Source organism: Aspergillus udagawae (genome assembly GCF_001078395.1).
Source record: "Aspergillus udagawae IFM 46973 DNA, scaffold_1, whole genome shotgun sequence".
NCBI classification, from domain to species: Eukaryota; Fungi; Ascomycota; class Eurotiomycetes; order Eurotiales; family Aspergillaceae; genus Aspergillus; species Aspergillus udagawae.
The window spans coordinates 4,492,415-4,517,788 of NW_025091264.1; the positions used below are offsets into that span (position 1 = coordinate 4,492,415).

Genomic DNA, 25,374 nt, shown 5'->3' on the forward strand with positions numbered 1-25,374 from the left:
CACTTGCAGGCCTATGCAGGATAGAGCGGAGTAAGGGACAATGGCAAGCAAGGGCAAAGACAACAGTTATATTCAATGCGAAGGTCAGATTCTCTCAATTCCACAAATGATTCATACAACATCAAGCCGAGTGAAACCCTTCAGGACTGTTCAGACCAGAGACCAACGCCTTCAACTAAAGAGGAAGCGATGGAAGCCCAACCAACTCGCAAATTCTGCATTAAATGTCCCACCGACCTGAAATTCGAAAGCCGACACTCCAATGAAACCCCACGAGCAAAGCATGAATGTACAAGGACAAAACCCAAACGGAAAGCCACAGGAATACAACCACTGAAGATGACAGCCAAGCAAGTTATGCAAATACCATGGCCCAATGAACCCCAATCTCGAATTGGTTGACCCTCCGGAGAAACAATTGCACCACTCCAGATAAAATAACACCGTCGCTGGTAAGTAGTTCCCACTTTGTGTGTGGAAACAATCTGTATTCAAAATTTACGCTCGCTTGCGCAAGACTCGGCGTCCCGTGGCTGAGGCTTCACCTCCTGCGGGAGCAGTGGCCTTTCTGGTCGCAGAAGCGGTGCTTCTTTTGGCGGCCACGGAAGGCGCTTGGTTGCGGGCGATCGTTGTCCTCTTAACAGGAGCACTGGCAGAAGATGCAGTGGTTGCTTTCCTAGTACCCGTTCCTACTCTGCCTGGCTTGATCACAGTGGTCCCCGAAGAAGCGGTGGAGGAGATGCTCCCTCTGCGCTCGAGTTGGGTGGCAGGGCGGGAGAACGGAGATCGGACATTCTTTGTTGTCGTGGCAGCTCGGCTGGCGGGTCTCTTAGCTTGAGACGGTGGCCTCATGTCCCTTGTGGTAGTTGTATTAGCTTTGGTGGTCCGCGACCGTGCATTATCCGCGTTCCCCGCTGCACTGGCTGACGTCGATTTGAGGGGACTGGATGGTTTCAAGGGCGACATGGGACGAGAGAGATATGATGAGTTTTGAGGCTTCTCGGGAGAGGCACGGAACGGTGACTGCGGATACGTTCTGGAGTTCAGAGATTTTGGAGAGAGGATCCGGTAATCTGCGCCTCGGACCTCCTGAGAAACGACGCGTGAAGTGCCAGCCGGGTTGGCACGCCTCTTGGGATTTTTGAGCACGTCAAGGGAGTCACCTGCAGCAGGCGCGTTTTCCTTGTCCGAATAGAGTCCCTCGTGACTTGACAGAGTCCGTCAGCAGGCGAATAAGATCGGAAGATTGCTAAGGGTCATGGTAACCCACCTTTGCCTTTTTACCCTACGCGTGCTTGGGCTTGCAGTAGAGACACTTTGTTTTCCGCGTTTGACTGAGGCAGATGTGAGATTCCGCGTTCCCTTACCGGGACTGACGTGCTTCTTGGGGGACAGAGCGGTCTGTTGCATTCGGAGAGAGTTATTGTGCTTCTCGAGCAATTCACCCATTTTGGCCTTTCGAAGTGCGATGGGAATACGGTTAATGCGCCTTTCGATTCGAGACCGCAGATCATGTGCCTGGAGAGCGTATTGTGCGCGAAGCTTGCGAGCTCGTTCTGTGACTGTACCATGTGTCAGTAGATGGCGCATCCAGAACGTTGACAAGACCATACTCTCTAGTTGCAGATTATCGATGAGGGCCTGCTTCTGGTTTCGAGTTATCCGCAGCTTCTTGTGAGGAGGAGCATCGGTGGGTGTTCTGGCATCGTCGCTAGGATACGCGTCATGGTCTGCGTCGGGAGACTTGCGTTTAGTTGGAGAAGCCATCACAAAGTGTGTGCGAATAGGTAATTAGATGAGAACAAGTGGATTGATTGCAATAAGAAAGAACAGAGCGTTGTGGGGGAGGTCAACGAAGAACGATGAATGCGCGTGGAGGATGTTGATGGCAGTGCTGGGGAGTAAACAAGCGCTGACTTAATTCGTCGTTAGCTTCCGAGCGGAGTGTGACATCTCGCCTGCAGCAGCTCCAACCTCCATCGTCACCTCCGCCCATCTTCATCACTTCCATCACTATTAGCTTCCTCACTCGTCTCGTGCCTTTTCTCGGAACTTTTATAATTCTTGAAGAGTCAATTCTGTCTTATTGAATAATATCTACATACTGTCTCATCCCGAAATTGCGAAATAGACCTTCGCCAAGATGTCGCTCGAAGCAACGATGATCATGTCCGTCCTTTCCAGCTCAGTTTGAGCTATCTGTCCGTTGACTGACCTCTTTGCAGTGTGGATAATAGTGAAAGTAGCAGAAATGGAGACTATACGTGAGGATCCCTTGGTTTTCCCTAGCGTTGATAAGCTTCTGTCGCTCAAAGGCTGACAACTTGCAGCTCAACACGATGGCAAGCACAGGTCGATGCTGTCAGCGTCATTCACAGCGCCAAAATGCGCGTGCATCCACAGTCTGCTGTTGGGCTCATGAGTATGGGTGGCAAGGGTCCTGAAGTTCTTTCGACATTTACCTCCGACTTTGGCAGCATTCTCGCCGGTCTGCACCGCACCAAGATTCATGGCACTGCCCATCTCAGCTCCAGTATACAGGTGGCTGGCGTATGTATTTGTCCTCGATCTCAAGTTTCGTCGAAGATACTGACGAAGTTGATGATCTAGCTTGCTCTAAAGCACCGTTCCGAAAAGTCTCAGAGACAACGCATCATCGTTTTTTCCTGCTCCCCTATCGAAGAAGACGAAAAGACACTGGTCAAGCTGGCTAAAAAGATGAAGAAGAATAATGTGTCGATCGACGTTATCGCCTTTGGAGACCTGGAGTCCGATCAAACCAAGAAATTGGAAGCGTTCGTGGAGAATGTCAAGGGTGGTGACGGCTCCAATCTAGCCATCATCCCTCCGGGACCGAACCTGCTCAGTGAGGAGCTTCAGGCCACGCCTATCTTGGGCGGTGAGGCGGGAGTAGGCGGCGCCGGTGCGGAAGGTGGTGACGGCGGCTTTAATTTCGAGGACGCTGCTGAAAACGACCCTGAGCTCGCATTCGCCCTGCGTCTTTCACTCGAGGAGGAAAAGAATCGACAGGAGAAGGAGAAGCGTGAGAGGGAAGAGGCTGAGCGCAAAGCGAACCTGGAAAACATCCCCGAGGAAGGCCAGCCGGGTGGTGAATCGAGTGGAAGCCAAGACAAGAAAGAGGACGGTGACAAGATGGACACCGCTTAAGAAAGGGTCGTGTGACCTTCTATATGGTGGATGACTTTAATGCATACCCGGCGTTTCTCTCTATTGACATCTGCTCTTGTAATTCTAGAAAGCGTGCCTTCCACTACGCGCTTTGAAGAAGGGATATGAATTGTATTGCAAATTCTATCATGACCATAAAGCCGTACTCCCAGCCATCACTGACCATTTCGTTAACTAGCAAGCGTAGTCCATTCGCCAGCGCTCAAATGTGGTCTATTTTCAGTTTTCCCGAACTCATCATGTCCTCCCTCTCAGCCAACCGCCGAGATGGCGATCAAACGCCTCACACCGGACAGGCATCTCCAGCTGATAAAAAGGATTCTTCATCACATAGTCCGAATATAACTCGTAGATCTTCTTCACCACGGCATCGATATTCGCCATGAGCGGATCGGTGAACAAAAGGAACTTGGTCCCCGTCAACGTCTGGAAACACGTTAACCGGAACTTATCCGTCTCGAGAGATTCCAGGCCCGTCACTGGTACGCCGGGGTTAGGGAAGCTGTATGCCGACGCGGCCGGCGTCGGGGTGGATGTGCCCGAGGGAGACGATAGGGCGACGTTTGAGGAGGAAGCGGGCGTTGTTGGGAGGGGCGCGGAGATGGGGATTTTGGGGGTGATGGAGCGGGTTATAGCGTGGACGCTGCGTAGGACGATTCTTATTAGCATAGCTTCAGAAGAAGGTGATCCACGCCTGCGAGGTGGTTACACTCTACACTCGACGCAACGTACCCATGAAAGGTCCCTGCTAGGACGAGATAGTCGTTTGTGGAGAGTTTGCGCAGTCCCGGCTGGAATTCACGCTGGTAGATCAAGCCGCCCGCTTTGTTGATGATGATGAGGGAGAAGACGGCCCTGTGTTTGGAGTTGGTCAATCGCGCTGTGTATCTGTGGGGGGAGGTATTTGATGTACATGGTGGATAGGATTCGGACAATTGTCCTGCTGAGGAAGGGACTTCAATGCCTGGACTCGTGCAGCATCACTCTGATTCGTGATTTGAGTATCTTATAAGCGTGGTGTGTATCGGATCGGGGATCTCATGTCATCGTTACCGTTGTCGTTATGGTCATTAATATTGGCCGTACCTGAGGTGATGCGGAGAAAGGAGATGCTACCTTCCCATGTTTGCTGGGGTTATTTATTCCGCACCCAAGAAATAGCAAGAGCTGTTGCGGACTCGCTCTAACTGCCAATAGAATGTTTAGGTCGGCGGATTGCTCCTACGTTTTAGGGGGCATACAGATCAACCTCGACTGCTAAATATTGTACGCTTCTGACTTGATTCTTTACTAAGAATCGCAGGCATTTCGACGACGCAGATTCATGCTGTTTGGATCAAATTAAATATGCTGAGAAAGCGGCTGCTGTCAAACGACTTCTGCTCCACATTATCCAACTTCACAATATATCCTCACAGTCCAACGACAACACTGGTCTAGGGGTCAATATCAACGACAGTGCTAGCCTCGACGATATTCTCCTGCAGAGTTAGTCGTCTGTCTAGAAAAATAACACAGCTAGAGACATACCGGGTGGCCCTCTTCCGCTACCGCTTGCAATGACTGGCTATCATAGCGGACAGTCCCCTTCCCTCCTCGACCCCAGCCTTAACATACACCAGATAGTCAGGAGCTCCGGGTATATCGGTATTATCCGCAATAACCAGAGACCCTCTATGAAAAAGATTGAGCTCTTCACAGAGCTGCAAGTCAGGCAAATGGTACTTCTCTCAGTGATCGAAGAACGCCATATCCACTGCTCTCGGCTTCACCTTTCCCTCTATATGCAACTTCTTGAGCGATTGCGCAGCAGGCCCCTACAGGACACGAGCAAGGTCTTCCAGCCCAGCCAGGCGAATGAGGTCTCGAGCTACCTGAGCACTTAGCGGGCTCAACTCAAAAGTACAGACGTTGCAATCGTGCACATTTTTACCGTGGAAATCGCGTAGAATCGCACCCCAGGCGATGGCGGAGCTACCAACGTAGGTACTGAATTCGATTATTGTCTTCGGAGGTGGCTGCAGACCTTGAATTTGTTGACGAGTCCCAAGGACATTCTTTACGGCTTTGATTGTGAAAGTGCCTTCCAGTGATCGATCGCCTATCTCCATGGATGCTAAGACGGGCAATAGTGAACTGTAAGCTAGATGAATATCTTTGCGGATTGACTCGGACATTGAGTGCAAATTAGCCATGACTTCAAGATGTCTCTACACGTAGTGATTGACATTGGTACGGCCGTATATATGCAGATACGGATTACTGTCTCTAGTGTGGAGAGAGCCATGGGATCTTCACAAGGTAGTGGCTAGGACTAGGAGCAACTGAGCAATCAAGGTTTCTGAGTAATTATAAGTTTCTCGGTTCGATGTTCACGTATGACATTGTTCACTTTTGAGTTTGATTGCTCGGGAAAGGAGCATTCAGAGAGACGTCTATCAAAATGCGTATATATTGGAAATCTAGGGCACATGGCTCGTTGTGGAAGTCGTCAAGTCGTAAAGAGTCGTAAATCTTCCAAGCACACATAAGAGCAAGAAACAAGACTATGGAATTGGGCATGACCGGGTCGGTTTGGTGGGGCTCTTCTCAGTGGAAGATGTCTTCTATCACTGTCCTCAGGTATGCAGTTCGTCCTTTGAAGTTGGCGTTCAAGCCGAGCAGCTCTGAAACTAATGATGATACCGTCATCTCTTCACTCTCGAAGCCGTTCGAACTTGATAATCCGCATGACGGCAGCCATGGAAGGCTCAGAGTCGGATCAGAGTCTCTGGAGACTGCAGTCACCTTTTGGCTGACATGGGCAGTGGCTTTGCTTAGGCGCTTTGTTGTCGCAAGTCTCCCAAAGAGACGACTTCTGAAATGCTCGCTCGAACAGCCAAAGGAAGGAAATGAGCTGGATGGGCCCACCCCCGACGCAATTTAACCGGTTCGCGCTCCAAGTTCATGGTAGTGGATTGTAAGGGGAGTCATCTCTCATGATGTAGACCTCCCCAACGAGAACGGCACACCCTACAGCCATGGAAATGGCAATGATGGGAAGGTTCACTCGTGCAAAGTCAAGGCTGCGGACGCGAATATGTTTCCTCGCAAGAATATCCCGCCAAAGCAGTCCGGCTAACGATGCGCTAAAAGCAGTGCTAAAGGCACCGTAGTTGACTCCGATCGCCATACTGTACACAGTTGCCCAAAATGTCCGGTTACTGATGAAGGTGCCGCGTTCGTCGTTAATCTGCTTCCATGCTTGTATGACCCGGGAAAGGAGAATGGTGGTACCAATATTGGTGCCAGCAAACTAGTGCAAATGTGACAGATTAGCTGAGCGGGTCCGACTGGTTCAATATTGAGCGCCAACTCACGTTACACAGAATCACTGAAAGAAAGCCCATGCCACCGATAGCTCCGACGGTCCCAGTCTTGTCCACCCAATGGTACCATCCGTAAGCGAATACCGGGACCCAGCCCTTGGTGACTAAGGCTTGTACCAGGACAAACATGGCAAAGGAGAAAGGCACAAGCGCAAATGGCATGTGCGACACAACCGCCGTAGCGGTGGGGAATGTCTCCTGCGACCACCTGTACACGTCTGCGGCAAGAGACACCAGAGTTACCCGTTCTCGACCGTTTCCTGATGCGACCTCGTGCGATACCTTTTCGGAGAATATCCGTCTTTCCACATCCATCTCGAGACTTGAAGTCGCATTTGACAGCTCCCGTGGCGCGGATGTGGATAGTTCCTGCTTTTCGTTCAGCGTGCTCATGGCGTCAGTTGTGAATTGTCCATTCTGCAACCGATCATCTTTGGGTGCCAGTGTCGAAACGGATGATTCTAAAGGAGAGGCCAGCGTCTGACTTTGGCCATCCGACATCTGAGACGAAAAGCCCGTAGAAACACGATCTGACGGCCGTACGCTGGTGATGTCGGCCGTATTGCCTTCACCAGTGCGTGGTTCAGTGTCGGGCTCTCTCTGCAATCGAGTTTCTGTCGATTCAGCGAGTTCATATGCCTCGGCATTCTGTTGTGCGCGCATGGCTTCCTCCTCTCGAAGGGCACGCTCCGCTCGGGCCAGTTCAATCTCTGCGCGGCCCTTACGGGCAATCTCGCGCGTTTCACGACGGTGGTACCATCCTAACGCAAGATCCCAGCACAGCATAACCACCGCAGCCGGCAGGGTCACCCAGTAGACGGGTTTAGGGTGGCCCCGTTGGCCAGAGGCATTGAGGGCTAGCAGAGTAATGAGCGTGGCCGCCATGATGAGAGCTCCAAATGCAGCACCCCCTTTATCCAGGAAAGGATTCATGATCTCTTCGAGCGAGAGCTTTTGTTCATCGTCCGCGAGGTCTTCTTGTTCATCGGCCCTGCCCCTCGCATGAGGTATGTTGGGGTTCACGGGCTTCTTGTCTCTTTCTTCTTGGGTGAGCTCGTGCATCTTAATTGAAAGAGGGATGAGAGATTCATCCGCGAAAATGATGTACAGTAGAAAGGGAAACAAGACAATGGCGGTGACCACGACGGGAACAATCATATTAGCAGTGTACTCAATGAATTTGACCTGGAAAGCCCCAGCTAACACGAGATTGGTTGGGTTCGAGGAGACAAGGATCGCAGAGGCGATATTGGCAATGGCAAACTGACTGTGAATCCAAGCCCTTGGATGAACGATGTTGCTTGATACTCGGGTCATATAGGCGAGGAATGCGGTACCGGAGAGAATAATCGGATCGTTTCCAATAAAGCTTCCCAGACCGAAGAAGAAGGCGTAGAGGTAAAAGAAGAGCCGGTGCCCAACCTTGCCGCCTTTCTGAAGGACCTTGAAAGCCAGGTACCTAATCAGACCGGATGCGTCGATGGAGATGGCGATGTAAGCCAGGGTTAGGAAGAAGGCCATGATATCGATTGGCTCGATATTGTCGGCCCCAAGCGTGCCACCGCGCACTTCCTCCCGTCCAATTGCCAAGATAGCCAGCAGAAAGAGGTCTGCTATAAGCGGTGCTGTGACAAAGTTAAAAGGGAAGTTAATTCGCACATATGGCTTGACTTTGCCATTTTCATCTTCCTGATCGTCGGGTTGAAAGCGATTTTTCCTGAGAGGGATAATTCGCAATTTACTCAAAACATCCAGCACCGCATTTGAGAATGGGCGTGGGACGTAGATGGGAATATGAAAGGGAAAAAGCACGATGATATCTGCAAGTGTCAGTCGCTTCAAGTTCGATGCGGTCCAGTACCCAGATTTCTAGACATACTAGTGATGATGAAAACAACAAGCGTAACGATCGAACGCCAGTTCTTGATCTTGCTGGTGTCGAGGTCCCCCGCCATTCTGAAAAGCGTCCTTGTACTGAAACCCTATAAGGCTCGCTGGGGATTCCGGGTTTTCCCCCTTCGATTTGCGTTTTTCGAGCTTGGAGCGTTGCGGCCCTATGCCGCTTTGATAGAAATCAGATGCACCAACGACTGCCAATGGAGAAAACGCTTTCCAGAGATAGATATAAGCACACAATCAAGCTTTAACAAGCAACAGGCGCCATTTGAAAATGTCTCGTCCGCTTCCTTGTTTTCAGGGCGCAGGAATGAAAAAAGCCCTGTGGTCATGGAATTCGACCAGCAAACCTGACGTTGAGTGGAATGTTCAGACTTGATTATCGGTCGGTCACCATATCGTCCTTCCTGCACACTCCACCTTTGCTGAATCAGTCAACAACCACATCTATTGGCGAAAAACAGATTCGGATAGAATAGATCAAAAGGAGGGAGATGGCCTTCTATATCATTTTGTCGCAATAGCACTCGATCTTCTTGGCCAGAAAAAAAAAGGGCGGTGGCACAAGACAGATACACGCCGTTTAGTGCAACCAACCCTCAAGCGGTTAGCGATGATGATTGGGAGCACATTCTTTGGGATAAATTTCGATTAGCCGAATGCTAATAACGATGACCTACTCTGAGTAGTCACCCAAGGGAGGCGCAGCAGAACACGTAGCCGAAAGGAAAGGTCTAAGAGGCTCAGAATCCCCGACAGTGTTCTAGCAGGATTCCTTGGAGTCTTGGGTTCCCCGCTGACAACTGAAGAAGAGATTCAGCCACTAGTCTAGACTAGGCACAGGGGCGTTAGGGCCCTCACTAGCTAGGACTGAGGTGGGGACTGCGAGCTCCAGTCTTGCCACCAGCCCACCATCAATCATCACCTCGATTCTCTGTAGATAGTCCGTATATACATACCATGGGCGAGGCAAGTTGGCATCCACCTCGACCTGTATGCGTCAACGACGAGTGGAATAATACTGGACGTTCCTCTATCAACAGTCAAAGCACCACAATTAGAGAAAATCTGGGGGAGTTTCTTACCAGCTTGATCTGTGAGAAAGAGAAAGGAATTGACTATTGCCCAAACGGGAAAAGACTGGCAGCAGGGCTAATGCGCCTTAAGCCGTGTCTACCACCGTCTGATCACTTCTTTTTGCCTGGTGCCAGCCACCTTTTGGGTGGTTTCTGACAGGTTTCCAGACGGGCTGAACTTTGTTGGGGCTTCCTCGTCCATCTGATCTTTCCAGTCGTCGAATAGCAAGAACGCATCCAATAAGCTGGTCCAGAATACCTTCACAACGAAGTTGAGCCTCATGGCGGGACTCGGCTCTTCGTGTCCCAGGGTCTTCTTGATTTGTCGCAAACAACTCACGCGAATCATAAGTCGAATGAGGGAGCGATAGACATTTGACAGATGCAACATTTGTCAGTGATCTCTTGCACAATCGCCCACTAAGTACTAATGACAACCTATCTACAGTCATTTTGGATCGTAGGCGTTGTTAGCCGAGGCGATGCCCGATTATAGACCTGTCTGCTTACGCGCGTCTGCTAGCCTCACTAATGACAATTGCTACCGAAGTGATGGGATCTTCCTAATCCTCTTCCTCCTTCTTGAAGAGTGACTCGACCTTTCTGCGTCAAAGGTTGACCTAGCACCGAGTCTAATGACTACAGTCCGATCTATAAATCATCTCTTAGGCCACTCGTGTCTCCACAATCAAACTACCTAATTTAAATACACAGACTCTTGATTCACTTATACGGACAAGCATTGATCTTTGTGCGATACCATGTCTAGTTATGCCGGCAATATCCCATTTATCGACGGAACTCAATAGAACGCTCGATACCCCCAACGCTGCCAGCGACACTCTGCAGGTCATTTGTGCCTGGCCAGTCTCCGGCCAGTATGGCCCAGGAACAAGGATTCTGTATGTGGCCGTGCTCATCCGCTAGCTTTGGACTCTTTAGTGTCCACTTCTTTGTGACCAGCATTTGTTGATATCTCTCTTCGCGGTCCTCTGCTATTACAGGTACTATGTTCTCATAACAACCTGCGTCTTTGGTCGCCGAGCGGAATGGCTCAGAAATGCCTGTCTTGCCGCTGCACTGCTTTTCCCGGCCGTTGGAGCCCTTCATGGTATTGTACTCGCCTCACTGCACATCGACGGTAAGCTCAATATTTCTGTCTGGAATATCGTACATCCTAACCGGCGGCCCGTGTTGTTCAGCTGCTGTCGATATGGATGTTTTTGGGGCCTTTCAGCTTTGCTCAATCGGCATCTTGACAGCTCCAGTCACCGTTAGACTATCCAAGACGTACTTCAATGAACCCGGCCGGAATATCATCTTTCTGTGGACTGGTCTTATACTTGCAGGTAAGTTTCCTCTGCGGTGCAGTGTTGTACACTTGCTAAACTTACCTCTCCGCAGGCCTTTTGAGCTTAACAATCGAGTTCTATCGGATCGATTTGCATCCCTGCACGGTCGACGGTCGTCCGTTATCCAAGGACTCCAAGGAATTTGTTTACGGTACGACTATGTGTGGTCTTACTTGCTCCACCAATGCGGGCCCATTCTCGCCTATGCGAAAGGACTCAGCAAATAACATCTACGTCATCCCTGCACCTGAGAAGCTTACGTTTGGCGCTGCGACACTGCTGGCTGCTGCATGTTGCATTCCAGCCATTCTCTCGCTCGCGTCGATGTGGAACAAGATTCTTGAGATCAACTGGACCAGGCGGTTCGGCAATCCGGACCGGAACAAAAAGCAAGACGAGGTCATTGAGGGCACGAACGGTGCAACACTTGGGGCAATGAACAGGGTCAATGAAATGATCAGGTCGTTTCTCAGTGTCGTGGAGGTGCCCATATTCGGGGCAGCGGTCCTCGTCATTATTATTATCGGCGAGCTGAACTTTTTCAGTGAACAAGTCAAATATCAAACTGAGAATATGAAGAGTATAGGTAAGTTTCTTCGTGAATATATCTATGGAAATATACCAGTACCTGACTTGCGGGTAGGCCAATGGGCCCCGATTGTTGGTGCTGGCCTTGCTGTACTTGGATCGCTCTCGCTGTTCTTGGCAGCAGCAGTTGAAGATCAGGAAGAGGATATGGAGGAAAAAGCTAGCAGCACTTACTCTGGTCCTTCACCGCGCGAGCGCATTCTGGATGGTGCCGAGGCGTCTTGTGTCCAGGATCGACCCAATTCTCCCAGCGACGGAGATTCGTCGATAGAAGTGGGGCATACGATGAGTCGAAATAGTAGATGGCCGCTGAGGCGCTCTGCAACAGAAGATCAGGGCAGTCGGCGCAAAATTGCGCGAAGCCTTTTTGCTCTCAGCAATTGGATGAGCATTGCAGCACATGATCGGTATCAGAACTCCGATTTCAAGAGCGGGCCAGCACTGCGATTTCCAGAGATACCCGGCGAGGAAAACCGGAACGGCGAATTGAACAAGATAAGGAAGCAGTACAATCGTGATCAAAACCTAGACGAGTTCAGCGCATCAGGGTCGCCCGATCGGCTTTCGCGGGTGCCTAGTTTCACGGGCAGCATTTCCTCTCGGCGAGGCTTCGAGGGAAGTCCGGCAACCCCAAGGACTGCTTCGCCTGCGCCGGGCGTTGGCGGAAGATCGCAGGCTAGCATGTCGCAAGTCGATCGAAGCTCGTTTGACCTACAGGATCCTTCTTCATCCGGAAATGCCACTAGCAATCATTCACGAGCCCGGAGTAACACGCTCGAAGTGCCAAAACCAGTTTACGCCGGTGGTGGTCGGATAAGGTCATCCACTGCTCTAAATAGGGCAGATGAAGAGTCATCACTGGGAGACAGCTCCCCTATAATCGTGGTGTCGCCAGATCCTGGTCCGAGTCCCCCTGGACGCATCCCTGGATCAATCCCACGGACACCCCCTTGAGCTTGCGAACTACCAGCCTGCCAATCACAAGCCGAAGGCGTTCAATGGCACGGCTGGCTTCAAACCAGTCACGCGATATGTCCGCAACTCCTTCGGACCTTCGTGTACCCCATAACTACCATGACATGGGACAAAAATGCTCCGAGCAAGAGTGCACTGTCAGTACATTCAAGACCTCATTCTACCCACGCGGTGAGTTCCAGCTTCCAGGCTCCCTTGACCTTCTGGATAGTCAAGCCGCGGCGTAGATCTGGCCGCTCACTGTTCAGTCTTTGCTGAAGCCACTGGTTGGTTACACAGCAGGCGACATGGCTTCTGGGAACTATTCATCTGCCTCACAAACAGATTTGGTTCAGCAGACTCTCTTATTGTATATTTCAAATCATCGCATCGAGGGTCTGATTCTTTGGAACGGTGCACATATGAGCCATGTTTTGTACATTTATAGATATCTGCAAGGCGATAACTCTTATATAGTTTGATGAAGAAACAAATGAATCTGTACAAATCATATAGAAAACGTTTTAAGAAAGTGGATGGGTCACTGTCGACAACAGATGATTTGAGTCCAAAATCGGTTTATGAACTTGTATATAATTTATTTCGAGAACAGAAGCAGGAGTGCTCTTATATATTTGTACCGACCCCATGAATCGAATCTTGAAATTTGGGACGCCAAGGCAAAGAAGCCGATCGAGTCAAGAGTGAGGTATTCCCGCCTGGAATCATTCTTGATGTTGATTTTCGGACAAATGTGATGTGTGCTAGGTACACTTTCGCACTGCCAAGATGAGACCAAGAGATACAGTAGCTATTATATATCGCTACGAGTAGGAGGAGCGGAGTAGACGAGTTCAAGAGTTCATTATTATGTATGCAGCAAGCACATCGAAAGTCCAAAATCCATCATAACAATACAGGATATCCATCGTTAGTCATCAAGCTGGTCCAGTCCTTCTATATAACCTGGGGGTATAGCGTGGTTAAAGACGTGCATGCAAGGTACGCCGAAGTCATCAATCCGAGACAAGAAGAAAGGCGAAAAGGAAAAAGTAAAACAAAGCATTGAAATAAAATATGGTCGCATGGCCGAAGAATGGAAGGGAGATCATTAGCATAGAGCAGTAAGCACCCACTGTCCTTTACCATCACGCTGGACGATCCCTTCACTGATGGCCCAGCTCCTTAGGGCGATATCCTCGGCCTCCTCAAGAGGAGTCTTGTCCTTCTCGAAATGCCGTCCAACATGGTCCATCCGGTCATTCCAACTGTTCGGGCCAGAGAAATTGTGCCCGCAGAACCCACAGGAACTTTGTTGGGGCGGCTTGCGTTGCTCGTGCCAGCAGCGGGCGCGGACATCCTCGAGACTGGCCTCGAAAGCTTGCCGTTCCTGCTCGGTGGTGGCGTCAGGCCGGCCCGCGAGGACCCAGGGTGCATGCATGCGGCGCTGGTGTTGGGTGAAGAGATCCTTGCGGTTGAAGTCGTTGGTTTGGTGGCCCGGCTGGTCGTGGTGGTTGCGGGTGGAAGTCGAGGAGGTTTTGTTGTTGGGTTTGTGACCGCCGTTGCAGTTGCCGACGTCGCAGCGGAAGAAGCCGAGTTGGACGTGCTGAGACGCAATGTGTCGCTTCCATTCGTTCTTGGAGGCAAAGGAGCTTGTGCAACCGTAGTGTGAGAAACTGCAGACGAAGACGTGGCCCTTGGTCGACGACTTGGCGGGTTGCTGTTTCGAGGCTGACGCTACTTTAGTGTGTGACTTCACCCGAGTCTTCCTTTTGGTAACGCGATTTGGTGATGAACCCTTCTGAGGGGTGCAGCGAGACTTCCGACGTCGAAGGGAAGGTGGAGGGGTTTTGTGGCCCGACAGACTATCCGAGCCGCAACGACGAGCTTGAGCTGGTACGGTTTCTAATCCCTCCGAGCAGTTGTTTCCCTCGTAAACAAAGTGATGAGCTGGCGCAGTCAATGGATGGGATGATTCTACCATCGGTTCGGGGTCAGGATAGGTTTGTATCTGAGGCAAAGCGACCGAACTAGTGACAGACATCACTGGCGAGGAATAATGTTCTGCCTTGACTGAGGAACCTCCCATATCGTCATAGGCATAGGGTGGGGACGGGTAGGGTTCCATCATGTTGCACTGCGCAAAGCTACCATCAGCACTGCTGCCAGGGCTTTCTGCACCAGAAATTGAGGAGTAGCTGCTCCAAGGTGATGCGACGCGATCTGGTCCGAGGAGAACAGGATGAAGAGCAGTCTCCATCATCGACAGAGGACCAGCAATGTGCGACGGAAGAGATCCGTCGGTCCACGACGCACACGGGGGGAAGTAATGAGATTTAGGAATGCTCTCGAGCTGGGACGATCGCAGCTGGAATTGAGGTGCGTCCGGAAAGTAGGCTGGATCGGATGGATAAAGCTCATAATCTTCAAATGAAGCACGATTCCCGAGCGTGGTGGGAAAAACGTCTGCATAAGCGCTTGAATGCATTTTTCAATAACGTCCAAAGGGCTTGTTCGTCCTTGGACTGAGCATGGACATTGGAGCCACCAGCAGTCTGAAAAGAGACGACAAGATCCTTTATAGTCTCCCGAACAATGGGGGCAATGCATTTCCAGCCAATATGCCTACTGCGATATGCAGGAGAGGTCCATGGGGCGGCGCAGGAGGGCAATACACAGCATCCCCAGAGCATAAACCATGCTATCCTCTGATTTGGCGCAGTTGAGCCGCAAGTCACCCTTTGGCATGGTCGTTCGTGTCCTGACAGCTGCTCGACTCTGATTTGTCACCGCATGTATGGGTCGATTGGGAAACAAACCAAGCTAGATGACAGGACCAGTCGCGCAGGCCGTGTGGGACCCATGGCAGATGGTCATTCGGCGGACAGCAGTTTGACCACGAGGAATATCATGTTGGGTGAAGATAATTAACTTCTCACTCACCCCCTTTTTCGTGCTTCTCAATGTCTATATCGTCAGCATCTTCAGTCTGTAAGACGGTGAGACCCCTGAGTGACCGCCGGAAAGAGTAAGACCCATCGGCCTCAAGAGATGGAAAGATACCAGGATCAGAGATGCAGTACTCGTGATTGGAGAATTCAGAGACATGAGACCAGGGTCTACATGGTTCATTGGCTGTCAACGTCGCTTTCCCAGACCCGCCTGGGGACGCCCTCCTAGTCAGTGTCGGTCAGGTTCGGACATGGCTCAGCGCTTTCATGGATGACGCTAAATCATGAATCTAAATTAGTTTGGGCAACTGTCGTGGATATCGCCAGACAGACCCAGTTTAGCGCTTGAAGATCCATATTCTGGAATCTGGACATCCAAGCCATCTCCCAGTGGATATCATTGCGTAGATGTCGTGTGTCTACCGGAATTTCATTATGCATGCAAGAAATGCTCACAGCCCGCTTCGACATTCGAATGAGGGGAGATTTTGCAAACGACTTGCAGTCGCCACCGTCAAAGTACAGTAGTACCCGTGAGAGTACGTAGTTATTTGCTTTTTCTTCTTTTGCCCAGCAGTTGCCCAGCGCCCGCCGTATTCATGGTGGGGGAGAGAGGCAGACCGCAAGGAAAAGCCATCACAGCCAGTGAGAGAAGACATCCGCCTAGACGATAGGCGGTGTTGTCTACCAGTTGCATTAGCTCGCTGCGGCCGGGATGACCAGCGGGGGCCAAACCATTCTCTCATGACTCGAGGACAGTGCGAGTGCTTGACTGGATGAGGAAAAATGGAGGCCCATCGCAATTAGATTTTGATCATGTCGGTCGTTGCCTTTTCCGTCCAGATCTCTGGTTTCCCCGTCGGTTCCTTTTTCTTGTTTCGCCTTCCTGTTTTTTGGTACTTTTTGGGCGCTCATATCGCCGACACGCTAAGGTTCGGCCCACCTGTCAGGGAGCCATTTTCTCCCCATTTGTGCATCACAGGTGAACAGAATGCCAATCACAAGGACGCACACCGTCATTGTCCTGTTGATCTCCCTTAGTCGAACTTGTCGACTCCACATCTCATGAGTTTCTGCTCCAAGCCTCAACAAGGTCTAGATCACCCGTGTAGTGTACTCTTCAGAACAACCTTGGAGAGGGTCGATACGCTGGCACAGCATGACGGCATCAGAAGCTTTGGGGCTGTGTTTATGTTCAAGTTGAAAGCAGGAATCTGTAGTGAAACATTACGGTGGTGGTGGATTGAGCCTGACGAGGCACACTCTGCCCTCTTGTCATGTGACTAGCTGCACTGGACGGACTTGCTTGCAGTTGGCATAATGAATTACAAGATCTCATCGGAGAGGAGCAGGAGGAAGATTTGACAGCATATGGGTACATTTTTGGCTGATGATTCCCTCCATACCAACAATTAGGCCTACTCAGTCGAATGTTGTCTCATTGATTTCGTACCTCCTCTGTCCCTCTTATATTCGTACGTCTAGGAGCAGAGATCTAGCCTGAACATAACTCAGGATCTTCGTGGAGAATAGGATCCCCGAATTAATGACAGATTGAGACTCGTCCCACGTCATTGACGTGATCCTACCTGATGAAAACATAACCTGTATATTGCCTTGCTGCATATATAGTTTGTCATCTATCATAGCGGCCGTGCATATATGCTGCAAGATAAAGACTCTAACGGTGCTGCAAGTCATGCAAGGTACATATACATCACAGAAGCACAGCTAACGAACAGCGATGAGCCAGGCGCCTCCCCTATTCCTCCTTGATCTTGCGAGACCTTTTCTTGGGCACCCGAATCAGCCAATACAGGAAGACAGCCGCGAAGATGTTGAACACAATGTACACGAACAAAAGCCCCACATTGCGCCAGCGATCTGAGTAGCTGATGTTCACTTGTGCCAGAAAAGTATCCGTGTCTGCCACTGGACAGACCTGGCAATTCGCGGTTGCCTCCGGGTTGAGTAATCTGCCATGAGACATCTGTACATATGCGTCCAGGAAGCTCGAGCAATTCTGGCCTTGTGGGGGTGGAACATGGAGGATTTCAATATCTGAGCACTTGACGGTGGTCCCAGCTAGACCCACCGACAACACCGACGACACAAGGTACGTGAATGGTGATAGCCGGTACATGAAAATCCAGAAGCCCGGGAGGGCCGACGGACTTGCTAGTACACTAGGTCAAACGTTAGCAAACTCAGTCATAGCTGTCTTCTTCATGCTTCAAGGGGATTCTCGTACCCATTGAAGATGAGACAAAGTGAGAACAGCAGCTGTGCGATGTTGCCACCCGTCTCTGGCTGTTCAATGCCTGCAATGATCATCGAACTGAAGGTGGATGTAAACATCATGAAGATGAGAATCAACAGGAACATGGTGCCACCACGCTCAGTTACGCTGTTCGTTGGATACGCATTACGATAGAGGCCGATTGGGTAATACCAGCAGAAATATGTTGGCACGGCCATTAAAATATTCCAGGGTAATTCGACCAGGATGCTCGCGAGCATAAACGCTTTCCATGAGTACGCTTTGGAGGGTCGTTCGCGCACTTCATACAAGGCTCGCTGAGCTACAAAGTACGGCATCATCTGTTGGACCAGGTTGGGGAAGATGACCAGCAGCATGAAGATGGCGAACATTTGATTCTGCATGCCTTGCAAACTGGTCGGCTCCCGCCAAAATGTGAAGCCAATGAACAGGGGCTGGGGCGCTGATAGTCAGACATGACGGCTATATCACGTCTCAGGGAGGAATGCCACTCACCGGAATGATACACGTTGCAGCCTTTGAATATATGTACGACGGACTTCGCCAGTATTGCTGGAACATGCGCTGAAGGCAAACCAGGAACTGCGCCCAGAGAGGCATAGCAAATTCACCATACTCCTTGGTCCGAGTCGGCGGAGGTCGCTGTAGTAATTCCGCTTTCATCTGTGCGAGCTCTGCACGTACTTGAGCTCGTTCCGGGCTGCTATTCCAGACTTCCGTCCAGTCCCGGTCCGCATGAGAACCGGGTGCTGCACCAATGACTTCCAACATCCACTCGGCAGGGTTGGCATGCTTAGGACACTTGGAAGAACCCTTGTTCTCAAAGTACTTGATTAGCGTCTCCATGTTGGGACCCAACTCGCCAAAGTATACCGTTTTCCCACCCTTGGCGAGGAAGAGCAGGCGATCAAACTGTTGCATCAGAATGGCCGATGGCTGATGGATGGTGCAGAGAATGGCCTGCCCATGGTCCGCCAGTTTCCGCATGAGAGTGCAAATCGACCACGCTGTTTGGCTGTCGAGTCCTGAGGTCGGTTCGTCAAAAAACAGGCTGTCCCCGCAGCGTAGTCAGTAATCTGAGGCCACAGTAATTGGGTTTTTTGACTACTCACAGCAAGTCTGGCTTAGCCGCAATTTCAACTCCAATCGTCAACCGCTTTCTCTGCTCGACATTAAGACCTTCACCAAGAACTCCAACCACAGCCTCCGCGTATTCTTCCATGTTGAGCATCTTGATTACTTCCTCGACATAGGCTAGCTTCTCTTTGTGCGGTATGCTGGCTGGCTGCCGGAGTGTAGCGCTGAAGATAAGAGCTTCGCGGACAGTACTTGTTTCCAAGTGTAGGTCCTGCTGTTGAACATAGCCAGTCTTACGCTGAAAGGAGTCGTCTCTCATGCGGCCGTCAACTAGCATCTCGCCGGTGATCACACCCATGGTAACACGATTAGCCAGGACGTCCAACAATGACGTTTTACCAGCCCCAGTCACACCCATCAATGCTGTCAACGTTCCTGGCTTGACCCATCCATCGATATGATCCAGAATTCGGCGTGTTTCGCCTTTGATTTTGATGTCGTAGCATACGTCTTGCCAGTGGAAGATCGAGGTTTGCTTGACGATTGCAGCGGTGCTGTCGTGACCCGCGTTATCCAGCTGCTGCTTCTCTGAGATCGGAGCTCTTTCCAGATCACCATCGCGCCGGGCCTTCTTGACAAATGCAGGTATCTTCCCTCGAGGGAAAACCAAGATTTCCCCTTTGGAGGGTTTAGCACGGACTAACTCGCTGCAGATGATGTAGGCAGCGAGGAAGAAGAAAAAGAAAGCCAATATAATACCATAATTCCGCCAGAGATGCGAGCTGTAATACCGATATGAAGTATTGATAAATGCGTCACCTTCAATGTAGTCTTGTCCAGCTACGGCGCCCTTCTGAGAGCAAATTTGTGAGCTAAGAGGAACATTCTCGTAACCCGGGCCAGCGGGCACATATTGAGCGCAAGGGAATCTTCTATCACTGAACTCGTTGATCATGAGAGACTCGAACGCATACTATCTTCTGCTTTAGCCGAGTCTCAGAAATTGGAACAAAGAGATGAAACTTACACCGATCGGATTCAGATAGTTCAGCCACTTGAACCATGGATGCATATCCCGCACTGGGATCGTGAAGCCCGTGTAGATGACAAGAATCAGCATGAAAATAGAGGAGGGCACCATGGCTTGTTCCATCGAGCGTGAGATTGCTCCGATCCAGCGAAAAATATTGGACATGGTTAGAGTGGTCGTTACGGAGAACAAGTAGAAGACAAAGAAATGTCCCGGGGTACGGCGCAGATTGGTCATGAAGTAAAGTATAAGGTTGAACACGATGGAAACCAGAAACTTGGCAGGCAACTCAACAATCATCGAACTGATGGCTTCTGCTGAAGGATGATAGAGTGCGTACTTATTATGCTTCTCTACAATCGGCCGTTGCTGCCACAACGTCAAAATCTCAAGCATGCTTGCGAAGGCATTCAGCAGGATTGCGAAGAAGAGGAGTGCACCACGGGAGAAGAAACTGTTGGTCGTTTGGTCCAAGTTGTAGAACACGCTGGAGACGATGAATGCCATGATACTGTTGCCAATGACGGTTGCCAGAGTCATGCTCATGTCACCTTTGAGACGAAGAAAGCCTCGGCGGAGACACAGACGAATTTGCATCGGGTACGACAGAGTGTAGGGCGAAGGCGCCCTGGCACCTTTGGCTTTTTCCGCTGCGCGAGAGACAGAGAACTCCTTGTATTTGCTGCCACCCAACGGAAACTCATTTTCAAATGCTTCAATGGCAGCCAGGAGCTGTTGCCGCTCGGCGCTATCCTTCCATCGAGCAGCAAACTCGTCCGGTGTGCGCGGGACGAGGGCTTCGTACCCTTTCCGGACCAATCTTTCGGAAGGACTCGTCAGAGATGTCAAGAAGTCCCCGGTAGTTTGCCTGTCGGGGCAGTCAAACCCCATGTCAATGAAGAAGCGCTTCGCATCACTAGCTTTGCCGAAGTATATCTGGCGGCCTTCATAGAGCACAATAACCTTGTCAAATATGTCGTAAATTGCCTGACTAGCCTGGTAGATGGCTACTATAGCTGTTGACCCGGTATAATCTGTGGACAAGCGAAGGTTTTTGACAAATTCCAGAGCCGTAGAGCTATCGAGACCTCGGGTGCTGTTATCCCAGCATTGCAGGGGGCAGCCACAGAGGGTAGTCTCGGCAATACTGACCCGCTTTCGCTCACCTCCAGAAACGCCTCGAATATACTCATTTCCTATCCGTGTATTCATCGTGTGGCTTAGGCCCAGCATGGCCATGACGACGTCCCGCATATGAGTTGCATGTTGGTCGCGGGAAACACCAGGGAAACGGTTTGCTGGGGTTCGAGCATGGGCGGCAAAAAGCAGAGTCTCGCCCGCAGTGAGCTGTGGAAAATGAATCTCGGTTTCTGCCTGGTAGATGACCTCACCGCGGAAGCGACTGTGCATTTCATCCCACGAGATACCCTGGTATTGAATATGTGTTCCTTCGTCCAGCCACAAACCATGGGTTTCTCCAGCAATCGTCTTGAGGAAGGTTGAGCATCCACTGCGCGAACAGTTAGTGCCAATCGAGACAACACTTCACCTTTCAGGTTAAGGGCCCTGCAGGACCTACCTGCCAGGCCGGCCAAGTACAACAAGCATTTCGCCGCTGCGAACAAAACCCTCAAAATTGCGCAAGATATCAATGCGAACCCTGTTCCCACATCCGAGAATACTCCGAAGCCACCCGTACCCTTTGAGCCACATGTTGGCTACATCGGCCTGGTAGTCGGCTGCGGTTCCGTAACCATAGGCATTCAGGTTGCGAAATGAGACGCCTGCGGTACGACGGGGATATCGATCTGGATCGCGCGTCGTAATGTGCAAAAAGTTCTTCATCCATTTGCGCACGTTGAATTGCCCAGAGCTGGGGTCCAGCTCGGGGTCACCGGAGGGGTTGAGAAAGGTGTTGGTTGGGTCTGCACTCTTCTGGGATATATGCGAGAGGCTCCGCGCAAGAGCAGTGATCTTTTCGTGCCCTTCCTGATCAATGCCGTCCTCGGAATCTGGCCCTGCCGTGTCCGAACTGTCTGCTTTCTCTCCTAGTGGCGTCTCCACGATACGATCCTCTTCAGCATGAGTTGATTGCCGCCGGAGTGTACTTGCGACTTCCTGGCCCACACTTGATGAGACAGCCGCTGCCCCGAAAGGAGCTGGACAGGCCGGTTGCATCGCCATCGCCGCAGACTCACACAAACCTCCCAAATGACTACCGGGTCATGACAGAAAGAAAGCACGAAGACGATGAGGGATTAAAATAATCTGCGTGTCGCCCGTCCTTTGTGACAAAACCTGTCAAGAACCAAGAGCGAGGGTTGGGCGTGGAGTGAAAGGAAGGAGCGAATGATAAACAAGTCATCCTCAGGAAACAACCAAGTAAACAGGTACCGTACATATCATCATCCAGGAAACATAAGGTAACCACATCCCGCACGGAGAGCGGATAGAAAGATATCCGAGCCAGGGTAGCATAAACAAAAGGGAATCCGATGAGAAATAACATTCAGGAATAGGATGTAAGCGAACCCGAATACGCCACTCTGACTCTACTCCGTATGGTCAGGTTCCCAGCCAAGGTATCATCGCATCATAAGCGACGACTCCATGACGGTCAGGCCACCAGCCCCTGCCATTCAGTGGTTGACAAGAGGGACATCGAATCATCTTGGCAAGTCAGCAAACTAAACATGGATCATGTGGGTTCGGTCAAGCCCGGTTTCTCCATTACACGCCATGACATGATTCAAAGTACTCCGTAGTGGGGTCCCGTCAACGATTTCCGGGGTAGCTGATTATCAGGATCTTGGGAATTGGACCTTTGAACCTGGGATGGTGCGCGAACAGCCAATGCTGCAGCATCATAATAACTGCTCATCAGTACGGAAAACTATAGGCACTCAACAATGCACATGCTGAAGCACATTTATATCCCTTTCTCTCCGAGCAATGGCCTCACGCAGAAGATGGAGATCGGATATTTAATCATATTACATAATCATGATCCTGCACTAAGGACAAGGCTAGCCACTAAAACGGCAATTGTTGCTCCGGGCTGCAGTTGGTGGCTGAACTCTCCGACTACCCACTGATTGGCTTCGTATTGCCTGCGTATTCGCAAATTCACCCGAGAGTTGTCATACTACTCCGTACGTACTACTCAAATGAACCGTGATCTCTCAGAGCGATACAGATACAGCTGCTGGTTAAATCTGGAGGGCAGTTGATCTGATGTTGGGGAGGACAAGAACCGCGATGTGTTCCCAGTATCTTGGGCCAGCAGGAGTCAGCAATGTCCCCCTTTTTCCAATCGGTCCTCGGTGCTTGCTGATATCAAGCGACGGGATCTGGAATTAATTCTTATTTTAGCTGTGTCCAGTTATGTTCAGCTTTTTCTGCATACAGTCAAATCGAGTAACTATGCATTGTAGCGATATTACACATATTTGATAACCAAGTACGGGTGAGTATTCTCTGAATTTTGCACATCTTTCATATCTCTCCTGAGAAGTGCAGCTCTTTGCCGTTTCGAGAGTCCGATGAGGATCAACGTTAAGCTAGCTTGGCAACATGGCTCAATAGTGGAGCACGATTTCGTGCTTATCGATATCCATGGGCTCAAAACTATTCAAATGGTCCTTTTGTCTTCAAAGGCATGATATTTTTTTCCTCGAGCCTGACGACCCTCGAGACTCTTTGTCGTCTCAATTGGACACCAGTGCTTTGAGAACGAATCCTGTCGGCCTCCCGGCGATACGCTCTGCATTGATTTCCTGGGCCACAGCACCTACCCATTCTCGTCATGTCGTCTCCTGCATGTTCAGCGGTAGACAGTCCAACAATAACAGACCAATCAGATGATGTTGAATCAACCCTGTCTGTCCTGTACGAGGAGCGACCGCTGCTGGACTCGACGGACGGATTTTGGGCACCACCCAAAGGATTTCTTTGGGTCCAGATCGGTAAGTACATCCCCGCGAAACCACTGAAGTGGAAACTCACTGTCATTGTCAGCCATCATGTCGAATGTATTTCTGTCCGGATTCGATGGCACCATCACGGCCTCAACGTACGCTGTGATTAGCTCGGAATTCAAGGCCGCCAACACTGCGTCGTGGCTCACAACCTCGTATCTCATCACTAGCACCGCCTTTCAGCCTCTATACGGTCGCTTTTCAGATATATTTGGCAGGCGAGTGTCCTTTTTCACCGCTACCATTACATTCGTCATTGGCTGTCTGGGTTGTGGTGTTGCGAGGGATATCGTCTTGCTGAATATGATGCGGGCGTTGACGGGAATTGGCGGTGGAGGTCTAATGACTATGGGTAAGTCGCATCATCCCGAGCTGGAGGACAGCTCTCACACGATCCAGCGACAATTGTCAACTCCGACCTCATCCCGTTCAGACGTCGAGGTATGTATCAAGCTCTGCAAAACGGCATGCATGGCTTTGGCTCCATCTGTGGTGCGTCTTTTGGTGGCTCGATTGTTGATACGATTGGATGGAGATGGTGCTTTCTGGTGCAGGTTCCTGTAGGACTGTTCGCATTGATCACAGGCCATCTTGTTCTGCATCTTCCGCGGCCTAGCCAAAATTGTGGACAAGGGCAGAGTTTTCGGGCGATACTGCGGCATCTCGATCTATCAGGAGCTCTGCTGCTCATTCTTGGCCTTTCAAGCCAACTCGTTGGCTTGAGCCTGGGTGGAAATCAGCTTCCGTGGTCGAGCATTTGGGTCATCCTCTCACTCTTGGCCAGCTTGCTCCTTTTGGGCTTGTTCATGGTCGTCGAAGCCAAGACGCCGGCAATTCCTCTGATCCCGTCAAGAATGCTCCGCGGGCTCATGCCTGTATCCACTCAGATTGCGAACGTTTGTGTTGGAATGGCTGCGTATGCAGTGAGTGTACCTCTGCTATTGGCTTGTCTAGCCTACAGCTAACCAAAGGCAGTTTCTCTTCACTCTCCCGCTCTTATTCCAGGTAATACTGCTAGACACGCCTACCAAAGCCGGGGCAAGATTGGCTATTCCCTCCTTGGCCACTCCCATCGGCGGGCTGATCGCTGGTATTGTCATGTCCCGCTGGGGCAGATTGGCATACCTTGTGCGTGCAGGGTGCTTACTGATGTGCATTGGGAATCTGCTCGTGATGTCTATCCAATTCCACGATGCTGGGTGGAAATACCTCACCTACGTGATTCCAGCCAGTCTTGGCCAGGGGATTGTCTACCCCGGAATCTTGTTTACGTTTCTCGCTGCATTTGACCACACCGGTAAGTTGGGGGCTCTACCTCATCGGAAGTTCCGGGCTCATACCTTCAATTAGATCACGCGGTTTCTGCATCCACTGTCTACCTGATACGGTCTCTAGGGACTGTCTGGGGCGTTGCCATTACATCAACCATTATTCAAAATACATTACGCTCAGGCCTTTCGAAGGCCTTGAGTGGAATACCAGACAAATGGAAAGTAACATCCCTCAAATGGATAATAAGTGCGACATGAAACATTGGCTGACCCTCGCAATTGATGTTGTGATAGATTATCGAGCAAGTTCGACACTCCGTTTCCGCCATACAGGACCTGCCCCCTGATGTACAGATGGCCGCAC

The 25,374-nt window shown here is 50.7% G+C and overlaps 8 protein-coding genes across 8 annotated transcripts; 3 read left to right on the top strand and 5 right to left on the bottom strand.

The window, feature by feature from the left end:
• Window positions 1-498: 498 nt before the first annotated feature.
• Aud_001469 (uncharacterized protein) lies at window positions 499-1,767 on the bottom strand (the record flags this gene model as incomplete). Its single annotated transcript, XM_043286967.1, has 2 exons — window positions 499-1,207; window positions 1,271-1,767. 2 exons carry the CDS (start codon window positions 1,765-1,767, stop codon window positions 499-501), a joined length of 1,206 nt encoding a protein of 401 aa, XP_043142902.1.
• A 376-nt stretch (window positions 1,768-2,143) lies between these two features.
• On the top strand, window positions 2,144-3,168 carry Aud_001470 (proteasome regulatory particle base subunit RPN10; the record flags this gene model as incomplete). Its single annotated transcript, XM_043286968.1, has 4 exons — window positions 2,144-2,169; window positions 2,226-2,264; window positions 2,331-2,550; window positions 2,611-3,168. 4 exons carry the CDS (start codon window positions 2,144-2,146, stop codon window positions 3,166-3,168), a joined length of 843 nt encoding a protein of 280 aa, XP_043142903.1.
• A 258-nt stretch (window positions 3,169-3,426) lies between these two features.
• Window positions 3,427-5,300, bottom strand: Aud_001471 (uncharacterized protein; the record flags this gene model as incomplete). Its single annotated transcript, XM_043286969.1, has 3 exons — window positions 3,427-3,832; window positions 3,922-4,044; window positions 5,011-5,300. The coding sequence occupies 3 exons, from the start codon at window positions 5,298-5,300 to the stop codon at window positions 3,427-3,429; spliced, it is 819 nt and encodes a 272-aa protein (XP_043142904.1).
• An 833-nt stretch (window positions 5,301-6,133) lies between these two features.
• Window positions 6,134-8,512, bottom strand: Aud_001472 (putative arsenite efflux transporter ArsB-like; the record flags this gene model as incomplete). The annotated part of the gene is made up of 3 exons (XM_043286970.1): window positions 6,134-6,484; window positions 6,549-8,377; window positions 8,437-8,512. The coding sequence occupies 3 exons, from the start codon at window positions 8,510-8,512 to the stop codon at window positions 6,134-6,136; spliced, it is 2,256 nt and encodes a 751-aa protein (XP_043142905.1).
• Window positions 8,513-10,300: 1,788 nt separating this feature from the next.
• Aud_001473 (uncharacterized protein) lies at window positions 10,301-12,423 on the top strand (the record flags this gene model as incomplete). The annotated part of the gene is made up of 5 exons (XM_043286971.1): window positions 10,301-10,431; window positions 10,534-10,670; window positions 10,732-10,878; window positions 10,934-11,467; window positions 11,525-12,423. The coding sequence occupies 5 exons, from the start codon at window positions 10,301-10,303 to the stop codon at window positions 12,421-12,423; spliced, it is 1,848 nt and encodes a 615-aa protein (XP_043142906.1).
• A 1,111-nt stretch (window positions 12,424-13,534) lies between these two features.
• On the bottom strand, window positions 13,535-14,911 carry Aud_001474 (putative C2H2 finger domain protein; the record flags this gene model as incomplete). The annotated part of the gene is made up of 1 exon (XM_043286972.1): window positions 13,535-14,911. The coding sequence occupies one exon, from the start codon at window positions 14,909-14,911 to the stop codon at window positions 13,535-13,537; it is 1,377 nt and encodes a 458-aa protein (XP_043142907.1).
• Window positions 14,912-17,136: 2,225 nt separating this feature from the next.
• Window positions 17,137-21,946, bottom strand: Aud_001475 (pleiotropic drug resistance family ABC transporter; the record flags this gene model as incomplete). Its single annotated transcript, XM_043286973.1, has 6 exons — window positions 17,137-17,560; window positions 17,626-18,089; window positions 18,151-18,706; window positions 18,768-19,705; window positions 19,760-21,272; window positions 21,342-21,946. The coding sequence occupies 6 exons, from the start codon at window positions 21,944-21,946 to the stop codon at window positions 17,137-17,139; spliced, it is 4,500 nt and encodes a 1,499-aa protein (XP_043142908.1).
• A 1,621-nt stretch (window positions 21,947-23,567) lies between these two features.
• On the top strand, window positions 23,568-25,089 carry Aud_001476 (MDR family MFS transporter; the record flags this gene model as incomplete). Its single annotated transcript, XM_043286974.1, has 4 exons — window positions 23,568-23,727; window positions 23,780-24,091; window positions 24,139-24,662; window positions 24,715-25,089. 4 exons carry the CDS (start codon window positions 23,568-23,570, stop codon window positions 25,087-25,089), a joined length of 1,371 nt encoding a protein of 456 aa, XP_043142909.1.
• Between the last annotated feature and the right edge of the window lie 285 nt (window positions 25,090-25,374).